The following is a 17,473-nucleotide window of genomic DNA, read 5'->3' as shown; positions in this document are numbered from 1 at the left end:
CTCACCCTGCTCTACCTCCTGCCCCTCAACCTCCCTAGGAGATTACCCCGCTCCCCCCAAGGAGACTCAGCCTGGCGTCACTCCTCCCAAGGAGACTCACCCCGCTCAACCTCCTGCTCCTCAACCCCCCAAGGAGACCCAGCCCGGTGTCACTCCTCCCAAGGAGACTCAGCCTGCCCAGCCTCCCGCTCCTCAGCCTCCCAAGGAGTCTCACCCTAGCTACCCTCAGCCTCCTGCTCCCAGCAAGCCTGCCGAGACTGCTCCCGTTGTCCCTGCTCCTAGCACTCCTGCTGAGACCTACCCTGCTCCTCCCGCTACCACTCCCACCCAGGTCACTGCCGGTGCTGGACGTATCGGAGGTAGCGTCGGAGCTGCTCTCTTTGCGGCTGGTTTTGTCGCCTTCTTCCTGTAAATAATTTGACTGCTCATGCGGAGCAACGAGTATATGACGGTTTGGAGATATATACGCTGCATAGTACATGCACCTATTACCTGCACCTATTACATTCTATTAGATAATTTCTTAGATTAATATACTTACGGGCATGAAGCCAAGTAAAGTGTTTACTGTATGATCATGTGATTTCGCTTCTCAACATTCGGAGTACGACTGGGGTCAAAGATCTCGTATGAGCATGATGAAGGATTGGTACTTTAGGCTAGAGTTACTTAAGCAATTCCGTGTCCGACTGTATTCCTCATAGCACCACTGAATCGGCTCCAACGACTTGAGTGACTTCCACCGTCGTCCACCTCACTGAAAAGTCTCTGCAGATCGGTTGGGCTTTGGAGTTCCGTCTTGTTCCCCAGCCGGATACTTTATTAATCTTGCATGCCAATATGACAGTTGGAATAGAGACGACAGCGGTTACACCAACTGTTTGATCAAGTCAACATTGGTTCCTAACTTCGTTTAGATGTGAGTCTCACAAAGGATGGGGAAAGGCCACCACCCTTGATACTTGGTATTGCCACATTCATAGGGAAAACTGGAAATAACGAGGCGACAAGAGATGAAGGAAATGAGTATGCTGTTGGACTGTCGCGCTGAGTCGTTGGCTCGAAATCTTTTAAACTCGGCTTCTTTTATGCTCACTAGTTTATGGCGCAGATCAAAGAGTAAGTTAATCTGTTATGCGCATCCGTCAGTTGCCGAGAGAGCCTTTTAATTGGAGTCAAGTAACCTCACAGAGTCATGTGCCTTCTCTACTTCTGCTATCGAACTTTCTAGATCGTGCTTGAAGGCCTGATGGTGTATGGGGACCATATTACTGAAGTTTGCGATTCGCGGCGTAAACTCGCGATGTCTGTTTCTAGACCATAGTTTGGTCACTAGGAGTGAGCTCAGTATCCGTTCACCTCGAATATGGCGTAGCTTCCCCAAAAGGGTAGTTTCAGAAGAAACGATGTGATGTGGATTTGATGAAATCACTCTGACATATGTCCAGCTCGGTTTAGAGACTCGGATTGTTGCCCCTTTTCTGCCTCGAAAGCATCACGAAAATCCTTGAACAGCTTTGCCTTAGTATTTGTCTGATAACTAATCGATATGGGAGGTAGCCTATATCCATTGTGACAATATGAACTAACCACGCTCCGAATGAACCCTTAGAAGACGTTGAAAAGGGTGTTTCAAGCTCAGTATCTACCTCAAAAAACCAGTTATCATCCCTGGAATCTTCGAGAAACATATGGATTGATTAGGGCCGTGGAAAAACGGCTCCGTGTTCTATCACCGGTTAAGCCTTTCTTCATAGTTTCTAGCAACAAATCATTAGGCTTCTTGTCCCCTGTGCCTGAAATGAGAGTCTCTGGGACGCCTTGGTCGCTACGAATAATACAGGCACCTGGTAGACCTGTTCTCATCAATGATCCAGAACCACAGCTGGTCTACCATCAATATGCAACGGGGTCTTCCTGGTCTTGTCTACCTGGTATCAAATCATGGAAGCTGTTATTGGTTCATGAAGTCTGCTTAGGCTCGGGGTCACGGAACCTAGGCAAGACCTGATCTCCGCCTCTGGATCTGTTTCGGTGTCGGTGAGCATCAAATAGCAGTGCCGATCCGAGGTCATGCGCTTATGATAGGTATGTCTTAGTCTGTGGCTTTAGATAGATTGGTTAATCTCGATTTACTAGAATTATTAATAATATAACAATTTATTATAACCTTTAAACTCTCTATATAAATTTCTCCCCTTTATCTATATCTATTAATTTTCCTTTATATAATTCCTTATCTTCCTTAATCTATATTACAGGTGCTTACCACCCCTCTAGTCAGTCACTATAGTAGCATCATCCCAGCCCTCCATACTAACATCTCCCATCCCCCCTAGCTCATTCTGTTCGAAAGATGATGCCAGTTTATCGTCCTGGCCCCATAACAGATAGACTGGATCGAAGAAATTAAAAACCGCTATAGCTACAACCATGATGGCACCATCTAAACCGATAAAGTACCCTTCATGGGTAATCAGGTAACCACTCCAGCCTTGCAGAAGTTCAACAGTTCGGTAGATACTTCGGATGAATATCATGGTCAAGGACACAAAGACTGCAGCCAAGAGCCAAGTATAAGCCTTAGGCAAAGTATTGCCATCAGATAGGCCTTTCTTCCTCGTCTGCAAGTAAGACTTTTTGACAAAGACTCTCCTCAGAAAGTCAATGACTAGGACAGCAAAAACCACCATGGCTGCCATCTGAAAGACAATACCAGCGACCTATTACATCATTCAGTATTAGTTACTGGCGCTTCCTTTCCCATATGCAACAACAAAGGACTGCATGGAGCTTACCATGATGTTTGTTCCCGGTTTTGTATCACCGTTAATCTTGTCTGACTCAGTGGAGGCCATGGCTCCCCCAACAGCTTGTATGATGAGAGCGATAATATCGCATGTCAAAAAGACGATTGCGTACATCCTAGGTCCAAGCACAGACGATTCACGACCAAGACGATTAATGAGAGCGCCGAGAATAACGTAGAGTCCTGCCGTGATGAAGGTTGGAGCGATGATGAGAGTTGTAATCTGCATCAAGAACGCGTTGTTGTTGTAGGGACATTCGCTTGACCACGTGCGACCAGCCCAACCAATGACCTCAGCTAATTTAATAGGTGTCAGTAACGTGCATGATCTTCTTGGTATCATTTATGAGATTTTGGAAGGTCAGTTTGACTTACTTAGAGCTCCGACTGCAAAAGCAAATGATGTCCATTGACGTTTTCTAATGAACTGGACAAAGTGGCCAAGAAGACTCAAGCCGAAGAGAGCACAGAATGCAATTCCAGCACCCAAGGTCGGGACGTAGCCATAGGAGGTATCGATCCCTTCTATCAAACTGTGACATCCTGACCTTAGTGCATCCACCTGTTCTTGGGTGAGCGGTCCCGACGCTTCCGTAGTGTTGGGCATCTCGAAAAGGTAGCTCTGGGTTCGTTTCGGTCCAACTCGTTTCGAAATTATGAAGTGTAAGTCGTGGTAGAGTTAGGATGCGAAATAATGGTCGTAATAAATAATGTATTACTCGCTGTCAAGGATGTTGCTTGCGAAAGGACGTAATGGAAAGCAATGGGAGACATTTTGGTATACATATATATGGACCGATCATGATAATACCCCACCCGGTGTCCGCGGGAGCCCATCCTTTGCCAGCTGGGCTTTGAGGTTATATTTAAATAACGTCACAAAACGTTAAAACATAAGCTCCGGGCTTCCCGGTAGAAGAAATCAATTTGACATCCGTCTATCCCCGTAGAAACAGAGGCCTTCGGATGTTATACTTAACACTTACTATGTTACTCAATTAAAAATAAAGTCTTATAATATAAAAAAAATCCAGCGTTTGTTTTTAAAGACATGTGCTATGTGAAGTGACTGGTGATGTTGTTATGTGGAGTTTGACAGGTATAGCGCTCTAGCAAAATGGTTTGGTCAAATCAGCCGCTTATCCAATAGCTTTGCGACTCACCAATCATGGTACTTATGTGACTCTTATGCAACATTCTATTGGTAGCTGTTGCTCCCTTGCGTAATAGCCGGCGATATAAGCTTCACGCATTCGACATCACAAGACAGCCGATAACCTGGTGGAATGTTCTTCCCTTACATTCCGCGCCGAACATTGAAAACCGGTATGAGCTCATATTTAGAGCCTCTGACGTATTATGCAATGCTAAAACGGATAAGAGGTCAAGATAACTACCGCACAATCCGCCGGCACACCGGTACCAATGAGTATGCCATTGACGTAATTATTCAAATGTAAGACAATTCAGCGGTATTTAGCCAGCAGATATATTTCTTCGTAATAGAGCTGTGCTATCGCGATAAGACCTTACGCAATATTCGTTCTTCGCGTAATATTCATTAGAGCTATTGGTAGTGTTAGATCTGCTCGTATCTCGGAGTGAGGTTTGTCAAGTCCATGTTCCAAACTTCCGATGCAGGGGTCCGGGGATGAAAAATTATTTTTGCCGCAGCCGCTTAGTCAGGGGACGAGAAACGTGATAAATACAGTAACCGTGGAGAGGAACTTGGCCGTTGTCAAGTATATGTCCTTTAGCATTAAGGGGGAAAAATGCAGTCTTTCACGGCCACGACGTCTTTCTCATCTTGAGATCCACAATCAAATTACATTTGCAAATCAGACTGTCAGTTTTCCGCTCATCCATTAAAATCCGACAAAGCAGAATCTAGGTACTAATAACACTATAACATAATTATACCTAATCGGATCACTAAAATAACACTTAATTATCAGTATGCCGTTATGCTAACCCTTCGGATTATCTTTTCTAATTTAGGATATCTATTCTGCCTTCGAATATCTAAAGAGATGTCAAGACGAGGGTCAACGTTGCAGGTGAATAGAATGTCGCCAGTGACAAACTGGAGCAGGAATCTCTTTTCTAGCCCTTGCAAGGTCAAGCTAGGTACTGTTCCAGGTGAGCGGACAGGTACAGGGTACAGGGGCACGTTAACCGCGTACAAGGACTCAACCCGCGTAAAGAATTAGGGGCGATCAGATTGATAACAACCTTGGCAATGAAACGTAGATCTTCAACAGTGACTGCATTAACCTCGGAAGACTTTAGCCCCAAATTAGAGGAACAATCAGTCAAAAAGTATTATAAACTTATCGCAAACTTACTCAAGTCTTTGAAGTTCAGTGTCGAGCGCTCAAAACTCCACAAAGAGACGCGCACTCAGAATATGAAGCGACACAAGAGACTGCTCCCCAAGAACTCCCACTTTCCGATATACGAAACTACACAAGAAGGGATTGCATCATTCCCCCTGACTAGCCCAATGCGAAAACCCTCCAGTCAGCAACGACGATAAGTCGCGAGACCCAGATATAAGCTTAAACAATTAGTTCGATAGGCGGAAATTTTATTAAATTGCAGTCTCAGGCCTTCCACGTGCATCTTACGCCATCAACAAGTCCAGACGAAATCAGAAAACAATGAACCTTGAATTCCAACTGAAGCTGTAACAGTCCCTGGAGCTTGGGCCTATTGCCGCGCGCTTGGGGTCGGGGCCTTATCCGAAAAAGGCGTGCGGCTCCACGAAGCTGAGACGACGTGCTTTTCCACCACTGTGAATTGAGATGCTTCTTGGCGGCGCTGCTGATCACTAAATCCGATCAAATGTGTTGAAGAAACATATATAAACGTGAAACTCTTGTCGTCTGGTTTTTCGTTTCTTCAGCTTAGTTTCTCATCTCAAGTGCAGTGCATTCACTCTTTTTCTACATTCCATTCCATTCTTTCTCTTCACTGTGTGAAGCTGGTCTATTACACTCTTTTCTCAAACTCTTACCTGACTTTTCTCAACATCTTCACCGATCCTCTCCTTTTTTAAAGAAATCAACATGTCTTTCAAGGTTGCTGCTACTCTCGCTGGCGCTTTCGCCTCCGTCGCCCTCGCCCACGGCACTGTCACCGGTATCAAGGTCGACGGAACCTACCAACCCGGTTACGACCTCAGCTCCTACTACAAAGCTCAGCAGGGCGGCGAGATCCCCTCCATTGCTGCTTGGTCCGCTGAGAACCTCGACAACGGCTTCGTTCCCCCCTCCGACTATGGCACCTCCGACATTGCCTGCCACAAGAAGGCTGCTCCCGGTACCAGCTCTCTCTCCGTCAAGGCCGGTGGTACCGTTGAGTTCCAGTGGTCTGCCTGGCCCGAGTCTCACATCGGTCCTGTTCTGACCTACGTTGCCAAGTGCGCTGGAAAGTGCACTTCCGCTGACCCTGCTACTCTCAAGTGGGTCAAGATCGATGCTGCTGGTCTGGATGGAACCTGGGCTGCTGCCGATCTGATCAAGAACAACAACACCTGGACTACCACTGTCCCTGAGACTCTTGCTGCGGGTAGCTACGTCTTCCGTCATGAGATCATCGCTCTCCACGGTGCTGGTTCCAAGGACGGTGCTCAGAACTACCCTCAGTGCTTCAACATTGACATCACTGGTTCTGGAACCGATAACCCTGAGGGTACCTTGACCACCGAGCTCTACACCGACTCTGAGCCCGGTATTCTCTTCGACCCTTACAAGGGTTCCACCACCTACGAGATCCCTGGACCTGCTCTGTACGGTTCTGCTTCTGGCACCAAGCCCGTTGTCCCCGACACTCCCTCCAACGGAACCATCTCGACTCCTGCTCCTGCTGCCCCTACCCCCGTTGCTCCCACTCCTGTCACTCCCACCAGCCTTGTGACCTCTGTCGCTGCTGCTGCTACACAGGCCGCCGAGGTCCCTTCCACTGAGGCCCCTGTCGCTGAGGAGCAGGATACTGAGGACGGTGCTCTCCCCAAGACTTTCACCCTCGACACCTTCATTGACTGGCTCCGATCCAAGAACGGTGGCTCCAAGAAGGCTCGTCGCCACGCTCGCCAGTTCTAAGTTATCTGAGATACGCTTGGAAAGAACGCGATGTGTTGATAGAGGAAGTTGATCTTTAGAAGGTCAGGCTTATTTTATATGTAGATAATAGTGAATGCGCTTGCAGAAGTCGAGCCCATGTACAATATTAAAATCCAAACACTTGAGCTCATTTAAACGCGATGTCGAATGTTAGTGAAATGCACCGAGTAACAATGCATAACCACAACGTTTCTTTGATATTACACTAGCCATTTAATCATACTACCATAAAATTAGCTACCCAGAGCGTTTTAAGCATAAGGTACGGAGCACTCATAACAGGCATTGCCATCCTATGGAGTGGTAAAGACACGTGGCGAAAGCAGCCAATGAGAGCTCCCAGCTCCCCTTACAGCAGCATCATTGGACTTACAGCTCCTCGGTATTCCGCCACTTGATGTCGGCGTCACTCAAGCACAGGGCTATCAACTCTTTTCCAGGAAAATGTGTCAAGACTAATGCTGGACAAGAGTATCTATCCGCAAGATGTGATTGGCAGCTGCAGCGCTTCTTTTGCTGTTAACAATGGTATGCCCATTGACCCTTGCCTTCACTATATCGACATTTCGCACTGGACGACTGTCACGATAAGTAATCAATTTTGCCACGCAAGCTATCTCCTTGTATCTGAACATGAACCAGCCCTGGTGGGCCTTTTTCGACACCGATCTGTTCCTAGATGATCTGGTCAATGTAGAGAACAACTTCTGCTCCCGGATGCTGGTCAACGCTCTTCTTGCCTAGGTCACTGTGAGTTTTCGGAACTGCCAGGTCTACGCTTTTCAACAGTCATCACTAAGCTCGCCTTATAGCGAAGCTATGCGCACTATGAGCTAATGGCCACTACGCTGCCTACCAAGTTCTCGGATGAGGCCTTGCGGATCTACGATGCAGAAAAAGATGTTGACACTCTGACAACTGTGGCGGCAACGTCTTTGATGAGTATGACGTGGACTACTCTAGGGAAAGACAAAGCTGCACGTCACTTGCAAGAGGATAGTGCCAGGATGGCGCAGCGTATGGGGTTGTGTGGAGAGATAGACGACTTTTCATTTCATCAGTTAGACCTGAGCGGTGAGCGCGTCGAAGCAGCTGTATGCGCAACTGCTTGGGAATCTTAAAAGGTCATATTCTTAGTATTAATTTATAAGATAATATTAGCCTATATTAATAATAAAAAGTATAATTAATTAACCTTTTATATTAATTACCTAGATTATAACTTTTAATTTTTAATTTTTTAAATTATATTAATTTTATTTCTTTTTTACCTCTTAAAAGATAAAACTTTATTAAGTTAGTATTATTATACTTAAGTGCCATAATTATAGCCTAAATCTAGCTATATGTATGCCAGCTAAAGTGCCTTACTTACTTTTTAGCTGGCCTTAATCTTTTTTTAATAACTTACTTTAAAGGCATTCCTTAATTATCTACTATATAATAAGTAACTTAATTTAACTTCCCCTTTTTTAAATTATAACTACTACTAATATTATAAATAATATAGTTAATAAGCTGATATAATACCTAAGTATATATAATAAGAAATCCTTATCTTATAATATTTTTTTAAATTAAATACTTTGTAATTAAAAAATATTTTTTAATTATTAAATAAAGCTAAAAATCTTTATACCCTTTAAGCCCCTTTATATAATTTAATATTAATAACTTACTATATTATAGAAATCTATCAAGTTAGATAAATAAAGTTATAATACTAATAGTAAGATATTTAAATATAAAGTAATTAAATTTTAAAGTTATAAAAACTAACTAATCTAAAAGAGTAAATAATAATATAATTTATCCTTAACCTAGATTTATAAGGATTTTCCTTATAATTATATGTTATAAAAGAAATAGGTAATAGAAACAGTAACGATAAGAATAGGCTTAGCTGTCCTAAAATACAAGTTCTAATGGTTAGTGGCCTTGGCGTTTGGCTAAGATTCGCTACGGCCTGGAAGATTTAGGCCTGCCTCGCCTCGCTTCGGGGAAATGTCTTGTCCCCCCATAATCCTTTTGACATTTTCCCCACCGTGGTAGGGCGTGGTCTACACATTGTTAAGCGCGAAAGAATGGACAGGGCGCAATGACGCCAGCGAGAGTCAGCGGTTTTCATGGGCCATATTTATGTGATGGCTTTTATTGACTGACATAACAACCTTCTTGGTAACCTCTTCATTCAACACCATTGACGAATCAATATGGCGACTCAAACGGAAGCTCTGGTCTTGCCGTCAATTCCACAGCCGGCGCTCGAGTCCGGAAGCGACACTCAATCGCCCAGCACCGACAGTGTCTCTCAATGTTCCGATAGCGAACATGTCCGACCTGCCTCGCGCTTCCGGAAGGCGGCTGTGACCTTCCAGCTCTCTGGTGTCAATTTTGCTTCAAGCGCTGCCAACAGTATCATCGTTGTCGGTCTCCCTCGAATAACAGAAGACCTCAATTTGCCCCAGTCACTTGCATTTTGGCCATCTTCTGTTCCTGGGCTAGCAACAGCATCTACGCTGCTTCTTGCTGGTGCTGTTGCTGATGTTTTGGGTCCACGATCAGTTGACTTGCTTGGATGTACCGCCAACGGCGCCTTCATGCTTGCATGTGCATTTATCAAAAAAGGCGAGGAATTAGTTGTCCTGAGAGCACTGCAAGGTGTTGCCCTGGCTCTGCACTTGTCCAGCTCTGTATCCCTCGTCACCAAAATTTTACCTCGCGGTCGGGGACGCAACCTTGCTTTTGCTTGCCTCGGGCTGAGTCAACCGCTCGGCTTCTCATTTGGCCTTGTTATTGGAGGTATTCTGGTTGACACGATTGGATGGCGGTCGGCATGGTATCTCTATGGAGGCATCACTCTACTACTTTCAGCTATCGGCTTTTGGTCCTTACCTAAACCTGCTCCACTCGGGACTCTTCAGGACATTGTGCATAGCTTGAAGACAAAGGTTGACTGGGTCGGTGCTTTGCTCGCCTCAGCCTTTATGGCCCTGATTTCGTACTTCCTCGCGTGAGTGCTCTGATGTCTCGTCTTGATCGCCGCTAACCATCTTCGCAGCATCATCAGCACGGATGTTTACCACATCAAAGAGCCTGGCACCATCGTTATCCTCTGCCTTGGGGTTTTGGCTTTGCCGTTGTTCATCGGCTGGATGCATCGCCAGCACAATTCAGACCTACCGGTTCTCATCCCTAACTCGTTTTGGGACAACTCTGCATTTGTTAGCATCTGCGCCACCATTGCCTTATCCTTTGGAGTGTTGACCTCGCTAGAACTCTTTGCCAGTCTCTTGTAAGCTTTCTTCCATTGAGACAGTGGTGATCGATGACTGACCCGAATCATAGCTTCCAAGAAATCCAGCATCTATCGGCCCTCCAAACCGCGATCCGCATTCTCCCAAGCATGGTGGTTGGGGTGATTCTCAACTTCTCCACGGGCCTCTTTGTGCATAAGGTTCCGGCACTCTGGCTCGTCGTCGTAACCTCCCTCCTTTCTGCTGGCTCTCCCTTACTCATGGCAACCATCCAGCCGAGCTGGTCTTACTGGGCCAGCGCATTCTTTGCCCAATTATTTATGCCATTTTCCGTCGATGTGCTCTTTACCGTAGGTCTAATTATCATCACCAACATATTCCCTGAGGATAAGCAGTCCGTCGCTGGGGCTGTATTTAATACTGCAGCCCAGTTTGGAAACGCCTTTGGCTTGGCCGTTATGCAAGTCGTTTCTTCGCTAGTGTCCAAAGATCATGGTGGGATAAAGCCTTCTGAGGTTCTCATGAAGGGATACCGGGCAAGTTTCTGGACCATGTTTGCCTTTATGATGGCATGTGTTATCATTGCTGGAGCTGGGCTGCGAAAGATAGGCAAGATCGGATTAAAGCAGGATTAAAAGTTGATGTGCAGTTTGGAATAAAAGTCTAGAACCAGCAGCCGTAGGTTAATAAATAAACATACCAAAAAGGGGAGCAGGATTACAGAGCAAAAAAGGCGGACAGAGGAAGACCATATAGAAACGCTAATGCTTTAAAGATCCTTATGCAAGCTTCCACCCTCCAGCATGCTCATGAACCTCTTCATCTCCTCATCGTTCGGCTCAAGCCACTACTCATCCGCATTGATCTCCTTAAATTACTTCTTCTTCCCACTCCATCAATCTTGTGCCACGAGACCCCAAGATCCTTGGACACATGGTCCCTCAGAAAATCCAAGGTAAAAAATGAATTACAATACTTACTTATTGAATATATTAACTTATCTATTAAATTTAATATAACATAATTTACAGAGTGTTCAACCCGATTCATCTTTATAAAAAGTCGTAACCTAATCCTTCCTAACCCTATTATATATTTAATGACTTCTTAAGCATTCCCAGCCAAATAGGGTTATCCGCAATAGTCTGGTTAAACGGATCATCTCTATATTGCGTTAGTCAGCGTGCTCTATATCACGGCGAGGAGCTACTTGATCCTTACTCGTTATACGTCGCCATCCGAGCATGATGCTGGAACTCCTCATCAGACGGGATATGCTGCGCGGGGTTATGAGGCGACATGGTCGATATAGCCCAGCGACGAAGGTCATCCTCGAGCCAGTGGTAAAAGTTCCAGTCGTTAGCTGCAAAAAGTGTGGCTCCCGAGACTAGAGAGCGGGCATTCAGGAGAGTCTCATGGTCAGCGCTTGATAACGGGATATGTCGAGATTTGTTAGGGCCTGAAATGGCGTTTAATGTCGTGGCCGTGTTAGTGGTGGGCGTATAGTTCGTCGTAGCCTTCTGTGCTGAAGTCAAGGAGATGTCTTCGTTCGGCATGGGCGGATATCTTTTTCTAAAAGAGTGCAGCCACAAGTCGTTATCAGCTGTTGTCTGGAACCATCTGTCATGACTCTGATTCACAGCGATTCGAGCTTGATTCCTAAGGTCATCGTTGCTGGGCTCAATACCAAGGTGCCTTTGTTGTTCCAAGTATGTTACGAGCGCTTGATCAACTCGGCTGTAATCATGAATGCTGGCCTGGAAATCGTTTGTTGTAGCTTCATTGCACTCATGCTCGGGGCTTCGGGGAATATTGGCACGTTGTCGGAATAACGAGATCCAGCTATCTTCGGAGTGTATCAAGTTGATCAACCATGTTGCAATAAATTCCGAAGGCGTGATTGAGACATCTTCCATTTGTCCAATGATCAAACAGCTTTGCTGTCTAATTTCCTGGTCGTTTAAATAGGTAGATGGAGTTATAGATAATTTTGATGAAACAGTATCAAGGAGCTGCTTCTCAAATGGACATGATTCGAATAGAGTGTTTTTTCCCTTGACCTCAATTGGATAAAATCTCGACTCGGTAGCTGTTCGGATCGGACTGAACCGTGCATCCTGTGAGACTTTGGGATCTGAGAATATCAAGTCACGTAGCCAAGAGACAGGTAAGTGAGAGTTCTGGCTCATAGTCTCGGAAGCTAAAATGATTCTGCAACCTTCGAGCTGCATATCCTTGGTGGATGGGATACATGACTTATCTTCGTAGAATCTCTGCATGAAATATGACAGTTCAAGTTTTAGTAGTTCATAGGCGCTACAGGGAGTAGCGGCCAAAGTCTTCTCTCCTTCGAAGGGCAGAGGTGTGGATCTTTCGAATTCGATGAGATCTAATATTAGTTAGGCAAAATCGCTTCAATCATGGGAGGCAACAACTGTACAGGGAGGCATTCCATTCTCGATGATTTCTGCAATCTCAGGGTCAAACCCCCAATCACCTTGCCAGTCGGCCATTGACTTTCCCATTTTGAAATGGTCAGAGATATGATCCACACGAGCTTCCCAATCTGCCATCTGGTGACCGCAGAAGCCGCAGCGAGAGCGAATGGCAGGTACTTTAATCCTCCATGACATCATTGACCACTCAATAAAGCTTGCATTCTGGTGGAACATTCGCAAATGTTGGCGGAGATGATCCTTACGATTGAACGACCGCTCAGGGACGGTTCGTTTCTGACATGCTGTATAGTGATGGCTCTCAATATGCGAATCATCAGGATCAGCCAGGCCGCAAAAGACACAGCATAGGATATCATGGTTCGTAGGGTTGTTCATCAGCGGGCCCTCTGGACAACAAATCCACCTCTCTAATGGTAGGTGCACTGAGTTCTCGTGTCGTTGCCAGTCGTATTTTCTGGCAAAGCTCTGCGTGCAGAATGTGCACGGAAATTTCTTTGCATGATTCATCAATACCGTCCGCCTATTACCCTGTTTCGTGGCTCTTTTTCTTCTTCTACGGCGTGAGCGAATGTTCGCCAAGGGATCGTATGGTCCTTCTATGGATCGACTACCATGCGAATCGGCTGATGATCGTGAGCCTCTACTGCCGCTTGAACCATCTGTGCTCCTTGAGAAACCCCAGGTCTGACTAGAATCAGATGATGCTATAGATTATGCGTCAGTATTGATATAAACGCAATGTGGGACCCATACAAGCTGGCGGGCTGGAGGCCATAGCTCGGGCAATGTCAACGGCTGAGGCAGGCTCATTTTCTGGCGGCGACTCCACCCACCGCTCTAGTGGATTCATCGAGTCTGTGGCTCTACGAGGAGCTGGAGTGTCTGGCCTTCGGGGCATATCCATCGCCTTTGTAGGGCAAGGTAAATCGTCTCTAGATCGGGATATTTTATCGCGACGCCGTGCATTAGCAAACCAATTCATGATTTGGGATTTGCTGAGATTAGTCTGCTGCTGAAGTATCTTCTTCTCATTCTCATCAGGGAATGGATGATGGCCATGGGTCAGAAACCATTTTCTCAGGATTTTGACTGTATCCTGAGTAAATCTTGCACCCAATTTGCCGGTCTGTATAGAGCTTTGAGAAGTCCCCTCACCCATAGAGCTGGTTGCTGTTGTGGGATAATCGCCAGTGTCGACAGGTGCAGATGGGAGATGCAGGATATTAGGGTTGAGGCTATCAAAAGCTAAACCTGAGAGGCTCATGTCATTTTCAAGTAGTTCACTGCTCTCAGTGTTGCCCGATAGCAATGATTCCTGTCCAATAGGCTCAGCGGGAGGAGCTCGCAACCAGTGGTCAATCTGATCATCCAATGAGCCCGATTGCTCTACATTGAGGAACGCCAGATCGGAGAAAATATCCTCAGTTTCGCTAGAAAATGTTAAAGTATTAGGCTTCGAGTTTTCATCTCCAGAGGAATCCATGCTGATAGCCTTTTAATAGATTGTGTTAGATTTAAGAGGGGTAAAAGCTACTGTTTATTTTAAGCGTTGGGAGCTGCGTTTTCTAAAATGGAAGAGTCACATGATAATTACCCCTCACAGACGGTTGGTTCAATTATGTAATTCATGTTCAACAGGGCTCGACGAACGCGAAACAGCGCGATTAAGTTTAACTAATATTCTTACTTAGCACCCCTATGCAACATGGACGCAAATTTATGTATTATAATATAGCATTTTATATATATATATCCTTCTCTTCATAATAATACTCTTTTTATAAGTTTTAAAGCAGAGACATTGATATAACTCCGCCCTCTCTCTCGCCTCGCAAGAGCTACACAGATAGGTTCATTCTATTTGGACCAATTCCCTCTTCCAATTCACTTGTCGTCCCAGCCCGTACAATTGCATCGCGCGTACCTCCCAGCAGCCATTTTCGATACCTCTCAACCTCTTCCAAATCCTGACTGTCTGCGTTGAAAAAGACTCAGGTATTAGTATAATCTGGCACTACTTTTCAACAGCCGTTTCAATTGTACTGCAGGGTATGAGAAACGTTTCTCATCGCACACCAAGCATGATGGGCTTCATAGTTTGAGAGAAGGCCTTCAACTTTAGGATCTTTTCGATCGCATGGCCGTTAAAGACATCATGGCGGTCAAGAGACGCGCGAAAGCGGGCTACCTGTCTTAAAAAGATCTGGATCAGGATAGATATGCTGATTTCCACATTGATAACACTTCCACCATCGAGAGGTGGTTTGCAGCTAAGGAAGTCTGGCGGATGTGACTGATTTCCGTCGAGGTATAATGTAATAACGATGCTAATTTCGAAGCATGGTACGTGCTGGGGTCGCGAATCGTTTTAATGATTGCATCTATTTTATTAACGTCCCACGGAGGTGCATCGCAGCCCCCATATATTGAAATCCGGAATGCATCTATAGCCGCGATGAGAAAATACGCTATACTCGTTTTTGCCACAGTATTGTTGCTGATGTATAGTCTTCTTGGAAAAGAAAAACAGAATTTATCGGCCGATATAATAGTCCTAACAATGTGATTGATAAGACGCTGTCTTCCGGCCTATTCGAAATCAGTATAAAATCGACGGCCAAAAAGGAGATAAGTAATCAGGACTTGATATAACATTTCGAATTGCCGTTTATTTTCCTATTTGCTGAGATGAATTTTATATAAGTATCGAATCCTAAGGGAGCAATATGTAATAGGAAGTCTAATTTAGATTATACCCTGCCGTTAACTTATAGATCTGGGTATAAAGGTATATACTTAGTTCTTTAAATAAGAAGAGTCTATATAGAATCTAATATCTTTATTAATACCAAGCCTTATAAAGTATTAGTATATTTTAAGAGTAAAAAAAGGTAAATATATAGGCGATATTCTGCCTCGCTGACCTCTGGCAGGTATGCATCTAGGTTAAATGAAAATTCTGGCCATAAGTAATCTCGAAGTAGGCATAATCTGAAGATTCTAAGGAATAACTCTTCTCGAGACGCTTTATGATATTCCATAATCTTATTTCCTCCCTCTATCTCAATCAGAAAGTCGAGGACAGTTAGATAGACGGTCCGTACCTTTAGGTTACCATACTTCAGGATGGGAAAGCGTGCCTTGTTCGCCACTCGACTCAAGCCTGGCCTTTCGGGCGGTGTGATATAGATGACTTCAAAGAGGTCGGCTCTTCTTATTGGTACTCTGGTGCATAATTCATTGCAACGTTGGTCAATTTTAAAGGTGAGTGCTGTCGACCCTTGTTAGAGATCTGAATTCTCGCCCAGTCTGGTCCACATGTTAAGATATAAATTGTAGAGGTCTTTCGGGGTTCTCAAAATCCTTTCCTGGATCTCAATTTCTGAGTCGCCGTTCATAATCCCCGGGCAATTGATCTGGTTACTGGAACATCCCACAGGAATACTCCTTCTGCCTTGTCGCCCATTTGTCCTACAAGGTCCTCAACATAGGCTGAAGGGGTTGTCCGAGGAACTTCGTTTCAAGGGTATCCCTTACATATCGCTCGATATCAACTCGTGTCAAATCTTGCATTTTCAAGTCAGGCTCACGAGACTGCCGCGTTCGTATGGCTTGTTCTGGACGGCTTGACATGCAGACCTTGACGAGCCGTGATGATATTTGCAGACTGTTGAGCAAGTTGATGAGGATGCCTATGCCACTATCCTCCATAAGCTCATCGAGTCCGTCAATAAAAAGACAGAATGGTCGAGCTGCCTGACTGAGGTAACTGGAAAGTAGGTATTGGAGGTCCTCACTGTCCCAATCACCAGGCACAGTCTTGCGAGACCAATTGGGGTCTTGCTGTAGACAGCCTATGGCATGCTCCTTATCTAAAGACAACAGTTGGTAAACAAGAGAACACAAAAAGCCCTTGAAACTAATTTGCATGGGACAGTTGAAACGGTGATGGCGAGGCTCCGGGGCGTAGATGCTGAGCTCTGGATCAGGCTCACCCGTACAGTAGGCATTCTTGCCGAGCGTCGCCGTTTTGAGACCAACTTCGACTTATTGAACAACGTTGTAAACAAAGCCCAATGCCGCTAGTGGCTCAAGGCCTGACATTCTGGTGGCGTCAAGAGGACAGAACTCTGTTATTTGGAGTTTATTTTGGGTGATGGATGAAGCTCATTATGCGCTCGGTCTCGTTTTGAGTTCAGGAGGTGAGAGCCTCTTTGGGCTGGCTTACCCCGCAAGCCACAACACCACCCAATGTCGTACGGATCATGGCAATGCCCAATAGGCAAAGAAGCAACTTACAATGACAACAATTGTTACCGAGAAATGTAGTGCTGGTCTAGAGGTGCTAAAACGGGATTCTCGTAAGTTTCGCGCTATCAATTAGCCGATGGACCCCAAACGAGACTAATGTTAAATCCCGACCGACGACGCGCTACCAGTATTACAGACGCTGGAAACCGTCGCTGGCGCATCGGCCTTCTGAAGGCTTGACGTCTACCCAACGATATTGCTCCAGTCTTGGATAATGAAGCATATTCATCTTGAACCGGCCAATCATTTCCGCAAATGGCATAAGTCGGCCGGTCCTGGTACGACGGTTTGGAGATGACTCCATTTCTGACTCATCCATTCGCTCAATGCTACCATTCATTGGCAGTATCGAAATGTAGGATATGCCTTGACGAATAGTGTCTGTTCAATCAATGTTATATCCCAAATTGGGTTTCGTCTCCAAAGATGACACACAGAAAATGCTGACCTAATCGCTTGACTGAGCCTTACAGGGCTGACCACTGCAGCCTCTATGCAACCGAGGACGTCTGC

At 45.3% G+C, this 17,473-nt stretch overlaps 8 protein-coding genes across 9 annotated transcripts; 4 read left to right on the top strand and 4 right to left on the bottom strand.

Moving 5' to 3' along the window:
• Positions 1 to 2,193: 2,193 nt before the first annotated feature.
• Positions 2,194 to 3,627, bottom strand: FOXG_05655 (uncharacterized protein). Its single transcript, XM_018384063.1, has 3 exons — positions 3,185 to 3,627; positions 2,799 to 3,106; positions 2,194 to 2,723 (listed from the first exon to the last, which is right to left on the bottom strand). Exons 1-3 carry the CDS (start codon positions 3,414 to 3,416, stop codon positions 2,277 to 2,279), a joined length of 987 nt encoding a protein of 328 aa, XP_018241095.1. The 5' UTR covers positions 3,417 to 3,627; the 3' UTR covers positions 2,194 to 2,276.
• A 468-nt stretch (positions 3,628 to 4,095) lies between these two features.
• FOXG_19093 (uncharacterized protein) lies at positions 4,096 to 4,269 on the top strand (the record flags this gene model as incomplete). Its single annotated transcript, XM_018399281.1, has 2 exons — positions 4,096 to 4,135; positions 4,193 to 4,269. 2 exons carry the CDS (start codon positions 4,096 to 4,098, stop codon positions 4,267 to 4,269), a joined length of 117 nt encoding a protein of 38 aa, XP_018241094.1.
• A 1,361-nt stretch (positions 4,270 to 5,630) lies between these two features.
• FOXG_05654 (murein transglycosylase) lies at positions 5,631 to 7,063 on the top strand. Its single transcript, XM_018384062.1, has one exon. It carries the CDS (start codon positions 5,878 to 5,880, stop codon positions 6,910 to 6,912), a length of 1,035 nt encoding a protein of 344 aa, XP_018241093.1. The 5' UTR covers positions 5,631 to 5,877; the 3' UTR covers positions 6,913 to 7,063.
• Positions 7,064 to 7,566: 503 nt separating this feature from the next.
• On the top strand, positions 7,567 to 8,054 carry FOXG_19092 (uncharacterized protein; the record flags this gene model as incomplete). The annotated part of the gene is made up of 3 exons (XM_018399280.1): positions 7,567 to 7,626; positions 7,678 to 7,683; positions 7,746 to 8,054. The coding sequence occupies 3 exons, from the start codon at positions 7,567 to 7,569 to the stop codon at positions 8,052 to 8,054; spliced, it is 375 nt and encodes a 124-aa protein (XP_018241092.1).
• Positions 8,055 to 8,966: 912 nt separating this feature from the next.
• Positions 8,967 to 11,034, top strand: FOXG_05653 (uncharacterized protein). The gene is made up of 3 exons (XM_018384061.1): positions 8,967 to 9,946; positions 9,995 to 10,228; positions 10,282 to 11,034. The coding sequence occupies exons 1-3, from the start codon at positions 9,147 to 9,149 to the stop codon at positions 10,823 to 10,825; spliced, it is 1,578 nt and encodes a 525-aa protein (XP_018241091.1). The 5' UTR covers positions 8,967 to 9,146; the 3' UTR covers positions 10,826 to 11,034.
• Positions 11,035 to 11,165: 131 nt separating this feature from the next.
• FOXG_19091 (uncharacterized protein) lies at positions 11,166 to 14,168 on the bottom strand. 2 transcript variants are annotated; one of them, XM_018399278.1, is made up of 4 exons: positions 13,403 to 14,168; positions 12,631 to 13,353; positions 11,412 to 12,579; positions 11,166 to 11,354 (listed from the first exon to the last, which is right to left on the bottom strand). In XM_018399278.1, the coding sequence occupies exons 1-4, from the start codon at positions 14,130 to 14,132 to the stop codon at positions 11,279 to 11,281; spliced, it is 2,697 nt and encodes an 898-aa protein (XP_018241089.1). In that variant the 5' UTR covers positions 14,133 to 14,168; the 3' UTR covers positions 11,166 to 11,278. The 2 variants fall into 2 exon arrangements, with proteins under 2 accessions (XP_018241089.1, XP_018241090.1); XM_018399279.1 differs by having other exon boundaries at positions 11,219 to 11,352.
• Positions 14,169 to 15,933: 1,765 nt separating this feature from the next.
• On the bottom strand, positions 15,934 to 16,047 carry FOXG_19090 (uncharacterized protein; the record flags this gene model as incomplete). The annotated part of the gene is made up of 1 exon (XM_018399277.1): positions 15,934 to 16,047. One exon carries the CDS (start codon positions 16,045 to 16,047, stop codon positions 15,934 to 15,936), a length of 114 nt encoding a protein of 37 aa, XP_018241088.1.
• A 5-nt stretch (positions 16,048 to 16,052) lies between these two features.
• Positions 16,053 to 17,300, bottom strand: FOXG_19089 (uncharacterized protein; the record flags this gene model as incomplete). Its single annotated transcript, XM_018399276.1, has 2 exons — positions 16,053 to 16,695; positions 17,099 to 17,300. The coding sequence occupies 2 exons, from the start codon at positions 17,298 to 17,300 to the stop codon at positions 16,121 to 16,123; spliced, it is 777 nt and encodes a 258-aa protein (XP_018241087.1). The 3' UTR covers positions 16,053 to 16,120.
• Between the last annotated feature and the right edge of the window lie 173 nt (positions 17,301 to 17,473).

This window comes from Fusarium oxysporum, chromosome 2 (assembly GCF_000149955.1).
Source record: "Fusarium oxysporum f. sp. lycopersici 4287 chromosome 2, whole genome shotgun sequence".
NCBI classification, from domain to species: Eukaryota; Fungi; Ascomycota; class Sordariomycetes; order Hypocreales; family Nectriaceae; genus Fusarium; species Fusarium oxysporum.
Note: the sequence above shows the minus strand (reverse complement) of the source record. Positions and strands in the feature narration are given on the sequence as shown.

Bases quoted from the DNA above. Each gene is read 5' to 3' on its own strand.
- FOXG_05655 (XM_018384063.1), bottom strand. From the start codon at position 3,416: ATGCCCAACACTACGGAAGCGTCGGGACCGCTCACCCAAGAACAGGTG. The intron at 3,107-3,184 runs GTAAGTCAAACT...CTATTAAATTAG, and splicing joins TTTTGCAGTCGGAGCTCTAA to CTGAGGTCATTGGTTGGGCT. The intron at 2,724-2,798 runs GTAAGCTCCATG...ATGATGTAATAG, and splicing joins AACCGGGAACAAACATCATG to GTCGCTGGTATTGTCTTTCA.
- FOXG_05654 (XM_018384062.1), top strand. From the start codon at position 5,878: ATGTCTTTCAAGGTTGCTGCTACTCTCGCTGGCGCTTTCGCCTCCGTC.
- FOXG_05653 (XM_018384061.1), top strand. From the start codon at position 9,147: ATGGCGACTCAAACGGAAGCTCTGGTCTTGCCGTCAATTCCACAGCCG. The intron at 9,947-9,994 runs GTGAGTGCTCTG...CCATCTTCGCAG, and splicing joins CTGATTTCGTACTTCCTCGC to CATCATCAGCACGGATGTTT. The intron at 10,229-10,281 runs GTAAGCTTTCTT...CCCGAATCATAG, and splicing joins GAACTCTTTGCCAGTCTCTT to CTTCCAAGAAATCCAGCATC.
- FOXG_19091 (XM_018399278.1), bottom strand. From the start codon at position 14,132: ATGGATTCCTCTGGAGATGAAAACTCGAAGCCTAATACTTTAACATTT. The intron at 13,354-13,402 runs GTATGGGTCCCA...CATAATCTATAG, and splicing joins GGCCTCCAGCCCGCCAGCTT to CATCATCTGATTCTAGTCAG. The intron at 12,580-12,630 runs GTACAGTTGTTG...AACTAATATTAG, and splicing joins CGAGAATGGAATGCCTCCCT to ATCTCATCGAATTCGAAAGA.